Source organism: Arvicola amphibius, chromosome 13 (genome assembly GCF_903992535.2).
Source record: "Arvicola amphibius chromosome 13, mArvAmp1.2, whole genome shotgun sequence".
Taxonomy (NCBI): Eukaryota; Metazoa; Chordata; class Mammalia; order Rodentia; family Cricetidae; genus Arvicola; species Arvicola amphibius.
In genome coordinates, this window is record NC_052059.1 from 52,869,107 (window position 1) to 52,875,209 (window position 6,103).

A 6,103-nucleotide genomic window follows, 5' to 3' on the forward strand; every position below is an offset into this window, starting at 1 on the left:
ATGAAAACATTACACTATTTCTGCTAGAGACTGGAGTAAGATCATGTGATTTTCAATACAATCTTAAATGAAAACAGCCAGAACCCACGAGTGTATATATACTCTGATTACAACCACTGGGAACATAGCTATAATTAGTCTGGGCTGTCATTGGCAAACATTGTTAAATATGCACAGGGAAGGAAAGTGTCATGGATTCATGAAGCCGCTTAGACAGGAAGGGAGAGAAATAACAGACCATGAAAGCTATAAAGGGCATCACTCCCCTTCACTAAGATCATCAAAATGGCCCAGGCAGCCAAGAGCAGAGCTGAAAGTGCCCGGAGCTGCGGAGGTATAAGCGACCATCCTAACCACGCAGCACCTGGAGCGGTGGTGTGAGATCCCGTACCAGGACAGGGCCAGCAATTCGAGAAGCACTGGAGGTCTGGCCCTGACGGAATGCAGCGCAGCGTCCAGGTGCCGCTGCCAGGATAAATATTCCTTCCAGTATGTTCGCTACAGATACGCAGCTTCAGTGAAAGCGGTACTTGTGACCAGTACTAGAAAGCAGGGACAGCCAGATCTCTGCCTTCCTGGGGAGGGGGGAGGCTGTGGGGAACAATAAAGCAGCCACTTCCGTTGAGAACAGCCGGCTAGGAAACCTGCAAGAGGGAGCTCACAGATACACTTATAAGCGTGTGAAGAAGGGGCCTTTGAGACGGTGCAACAGAACCCTTATGCCCCCTATAAATAGATGATTACCTTTTTAAAAGCATGTGAAAATAAATACATAGGTATGATTACATTCTATAAACAGAAGAAAAATTTCTTTCCATTTTCTGTCTACTGTGCCCTGTGACTGACATAGACCTTTCTACATTCATACATCAGTGTTCTTTACTTTTGAAACAAAGTCTCCAGCACATACTCATTATGGAGCCAAGGAAAACTCTGGACTTTCTTCTAATTTCCCTGCCTCCACCTCCTAAATACTGAGTAACGATTTGTTACCCATCAGGTTATAAATGACATTTTTTCATGAACGTCGCATTATCTGGTTTCTCTGCCACCAGGCTCACACGGACACCCATGTCTCCACCTGGCCTACAGGATATGGGCAGAAAGAAGCATGCTCCACACAGGAATAAGTCCACCTTCTGGGTTGAAGAAACAGCCCACTGGCTCGGTACAGGTCATCTCAGAGGACTTCTGATTCAGGGCCTCTTCCTGCCCCCCCCCCAACCTCTTCAGACCTTTTACTCATGGGTGTCTTCCTCCAGCTGTGTTCCTTGCTACAGCTGGACCCTAAAGCAAAGGAAGGCCCCTCATTTTTCTGTAGCACATTTCCAATGGCCATTTTGAAAGCTGTAGGAATGGAATTGTAAAGAACAGTGTGTTGCCCAGACCCCTTTCTTGAGAGAGACAAAAATAACATGTCCCCTCCCCCTCGGGTCCCAGGGATAAACCACAGAGGGATTCCTCCAGAGTTCACTGGGAACCAGTTGGTGTATCCGTCCAATGGGGGAGGCTTACAGGCGGGATCTTAGGTAACCTTAACCAGACACTTTAGAAGGTCTGCACCCAAGAGGGATGGCAGCTTCTCTGTGGCTGTGTAGTTGGAGTCCCCTCCCTTTATCCTTCCCCACCTACATCCTCTAGTCCCTCCCCCAAGACCCCAAGGCCACATGCAATTAGGGAAGAATTGTGCAGCCTTAGCTAGGGTGGCTTTACCCTCCCTGCCCCCTCCTCCCATGAGGAAAGGAAAACAAATAGCCAACAGGTCCAACTGCAAAGAGCTTTTGACCCAGGCTCCGCCCAACTCCTGCTCTACATAGGACTACCCACCCATATGATCTTGAGATAAAGTCAATATAAGGACTAAATAAAAGGAAATAGCACGACAAAATGGTAGACAAGTCCACGTACGAAGTGCTCAGGCATGAGGACATGGAACCTACACGTAGGCAATGGCACCTGACAATGGTGGACCACAGAGAGGTGGAGCCCAGGGAGAGGCAAAGCATCCGCTGCAGCATCACCCTCACCAATGGCTGACGTTGCTTTTCTGTAGGTCCGGTCCTCAGGAGACTCGATCAAGAGCTTGCTGTATCGTGAGACCACCACAGTCCTTCCTCCCATAGTGGCACTGCATAAACAGTTAGTTAGACTTACCTTGACATATATATATATATGTGTATATATGAATATGCATAACACACACACGTACACATGTGCACACACGCACACACCCAATATAAGAGGATTACAAAACGATTTTGAAACCACTTAGGCGACAAAGAAAAATCAAAAGGGTAGTGCTATTCTAAGATAAAGCAGTTGTTGGGCAGACATCTTTGTATAACCACTGTGTGCATGTGAGTGTGCGTGTGTGTGCACGCACGTGTGTGTGTGTATGTATGTGTGTGCACGTGTTTGTGTGTGTAAGGTTGTAGTTCTAGCAGTCTTTATGAATATTCTTATCAGTCATGCATGCATAAGATTCCCTCCTTTATTTACTCATTTATTATTCGTTAATTCATTTTCCTCCTTTTTTGTTGGGGCTTGACAAGTGACTTCATTTTGATTGCTACAAGCTTCACCGTTTTGCAAATCAAAGACTCTCCAGTCAGCCGGGCGGCGGTGGCGCAAGCCTTTAATCCCAGCACTCGGGAGGCAGAGGCAGGCGGATCTCTGTGAGTTCGAAACCAGCCTGGTCTACAAGAGCTAGTTCCAGGACAGGCTCCAAAGCTACAGAGAAACTCTGTCTCGAAAAACAAAAACAAAAACAAAAAAAAAAAAAAACAAAGACTCCAGTCACCAGAAAAGTACTGATGCACGTGCCCCTGTGTTCAGAACTACCACGGAGGTCCGCCACAGGAGTCAAGGAAAAGAGCCACAGAAAGCAGCTACGTGCGCAATCCCCCACAGACCTTGGAACTCAGCTGCTACAAGTGAGAACTGGTGCTGGTTTGGGCTCCACCAACCACTGGAGAGCTACCATGTCTCTGAGGCACATCTCCAGTATGGGAGGATGTCCGCCCTAACCACTTGAGAGAGGAAGCAGAAGAGGGACAAATTGCAACAGTTACGACACTTCCTTCAGGCCTCACTCTTGGGACTGGCGACCGGCAGAGAGCAGCTTGATGGCGGAGGAGTGTCTTAGCGGAGGGACACCTGCCGCAGTCCAGGCTCACCACAGAGGTAACTCCAAGGCCTGCACTCCTGCCCGTGGCAGCAGTGAAAAAGGCCCCTTGATGCAGACTCGCAGGAGTGCTGGCTCCTCCCTCTTCCCTCCCCCAAGTTCTTCCTAAACTGTAGGCAGTCCATAGGCCTTAAAGACTAGGATTTCTTAAAAACCACGTGGGGTGTTCTGGAGACCTTTTAGATGGTGTAGAAAACATCCTGGCTCGGACTCAAGTCCGCCTGAGTCAGCAGAGGTTGTCAATAGATATTGGAGAGGCCAGTGTGCTGGACCTGGGAGGAGTTCCAAGAAGTTAGCACTCGGTGACCTGGCTTCTCTACTCTGTCTGGAATGCAGTGTGCCGCCACTTCTGGGTTTAGGGAGGAACACGGAAGGGCCAGAGGCCACAGACGGTGCAAACTGAAAACAGTTTCTGCCTCCTCCACTGACCAGGGTCTGACGGCAGCTTCCTCTCGCCTCTGCTCTAACTACCTAGGAAGGACTCCTGAGTTCTGTATCTTTAGACAATCCTTCAGCAGCGCCAGAGATCACTCAGCTGCTGGTGACTCACACTTCCTCACTTCCTGGACCTTTCAGAGGTCTGAAAACCTTCCCTGAACCGACTTCTTTCGTTCTAGGGTAGACGCTCAGCGTGTCTGCATGGGTTTGCCTTTATTCAGGAAGAAAGAATAGCCGATGCGCGCCCCCAGGCTTTCTGCAGTTGGATTTATTAGAGGCCACCATGGGCTCTGTGAATTCCAGAGGTCACAAGGCAGAAGCCCAGGTGGTAATGATGGGCCTCGACTCTGCTGGCAAGACCATGATCCTGTACAAACTGAAAGGCAATCCTCTAGTGGAGACCTCACCCACTGTTGGCTTCAATGTGGAGCCCCTTGAATCTCCTGGACGTGTGTCACTGATTCTCTGGGACATCGGGGGACAACCGCAGCTCAGGGCTACCTGGAAGGACTACCTGGAAGGCATCGACATCCTTGTGTATGTGCTAGACAGCACAGATGAAGCCCGCTTGCCTGAGGCAGTGGCTGAGCTCCAGGAAGTCCTGGAAGACCCCAACATGGCCGGCGTCCCTTTCTTGGTGCTGGCCAACAAGCAGGAGGCACCTGATGCTCTTCCATTGCTTGAAATCAGAAACAGGCTGGGCCTGGAAAGGTTCCAAGACCGTTGCTGGGAGCTCCGGGCCTGCAGTGCTCTCACGGGCCAGGGGCTGCAGGAAGCCCTGCAGAGCTTACGGCACTTGCTGAGATCCTGCTGAAGTGCAGTAGCCTGGGACTCCAGGCTGGAGCAGGACAGGGGTCAGGGCCAGCCCGACCCCCTGAGCAGGCAGAACAGCTTATCCTTGCTTCTATGAGCAGGAAAGGCCAGGTGTTCCTTGAGAAACTACAGCTCGGTTTACCATACGCAAAATCCTTCTACTCCTGGGCAGGCTGTTTTCTTTTCAGAACTTACTCCTGTTGGCACTATACTGAAAATCAACCGGTGCTTTTTTTTTCTAATAATCATAGCCAGCGGGAACATAAAAAGCCTCAAAATGCCTCATGTAACAGCTCAGTACCAAGTGTGAAGGTCACAGTTGGTGACAATACCTGAGAACCAAGCTCACAAATGAAAAGAGGTGTCTAAAGTGCATCTGAGTGTCACCTGGACCTAGGTGTCACCGTCACCAGGGAAGGGCTTCGGCTCCCACAGTGCTGCAGGTGTCCCCAGGGCCCCGGAGCCTTCCAGAATTCTCCCTGCTCTCCAACTCCGATGAGCTCTTCTCTGCCCTACATCCTATGCTGTAAAAAAAGAAAATGACTCCACTTGTATTTACTCCCTTTTTCTTCTCGGTAGCATATGTCTTTCCTTAAAGCTGAGATGATGGGGCGCTGGGAGATGGCTTTGCAGGTAATGGCACCTGCTGCTGAGCCTAATGGCCTGGGCTTGGTCCCCAGAACCCACAGGGTGGAAAGAGAAAACTGATTCCTACACATTGTCCTTTGTCCTCCACACATGTGCTGTGGCATGTGGATATGTGTGTGTGTGTGTGTGTGTGTGTGTGTGTGTGTATGTGTGTGTGTGTGTATGTATTTATTTATGTATGTATATGTGTATATATATATGCATTGGCAAGCATGTGTCTCCCACCCTCCAAATAAGCAAATATTTTTTAATTAATTTATTTTTTTAAAACTATCTTTTCTCATTTTACATACCAATCCCAATTTCCACTCTCTCCCCTCCTCCCGCTCCCTCCACCTTGCCTCCCACCCGCCTTCCACTCCTCAGAGAAGATAAGGTTTTCCATGGAAAGCCACCAAAGTCTAGCACGCCGATGAGCAAATATTTTTTAAAATGTTTTCAATCATTTCAAGCTTGGGATGTAGCTCAGTGTCTCGAGTGCATGCACAATGTTTTGGGCTCGAGCTGTAGCACTGGATCGGGTTGCAGCAGGTGTAGAGATCGGGGGTGGATCAGGGTGCAGCAGGTATAGAGATCAGGGGGTGGATTGGGGTGCAGGAAGTGTAGAGATCAATGGTAATGGGGGTGCAACAAGTATAAAAATCAGAGGTGGATCGGGGTGCAGCAGGTGTAGAGATCAGGGGTGGATGGGGTGCAGGAAGTGTAGAGATGAGTGGTGGATGGGGTGCAGGGAGACAGTGGGGCCCGTCTGTAACCCCAGTGTTTGGGAGTCGGGCATGTGAGGAGAACTGAGCTGCAGGGCGGCAGGGGCTGCCATGTGAATCAAGAATAGCAGCAGAAGAGATCAGAGACAGTCGGTTCTCATGAAAGGCACATAGAGAGCGAGAGCACTTCGTTTGTGGCAAAAACAAAAACAAACAATCCCCTTGCCTGGTGGCCACACAGCACTGGGAAGAGGGACAGTCTACAGAGGAAGACCCTGAGAAAAGAGGGGCGGGGTACATAAATCAAGAAAGAGAG

The 6,103-nt window shown here is 49.6% G+C and overlaps 1 protein-coding gene across 1 annotated transcript; it reads left to right on the plus strand.

Moving 5' to 3' along the window:
• Nucleotides 1–3,094: 3,094 nt before the first annotated feature.
• Arl11 (ADP ribosylation factor like GTPase 11) lies at nt 3,095–4,989 on the plus strand. Its single transcript, XM_038310481.1, has 2 exons — nt 3,095–3,183; nt 3,802–4,989. Exon 2 carries the CDS (start codon nt 3,906–3,908, stop codon nt 4,434–4,436), a length of 531 nt encoding a protein of 176 aa, XP_038166409.1. The 5' UTR covers nt 3,095–3,183; nt 3,802–3,905; the 3' UTR covers nt 4,437–4,989.
• The last annotated feature ends 1,114 nt before the right edge of the window (nt 4,990–6,103 follow it).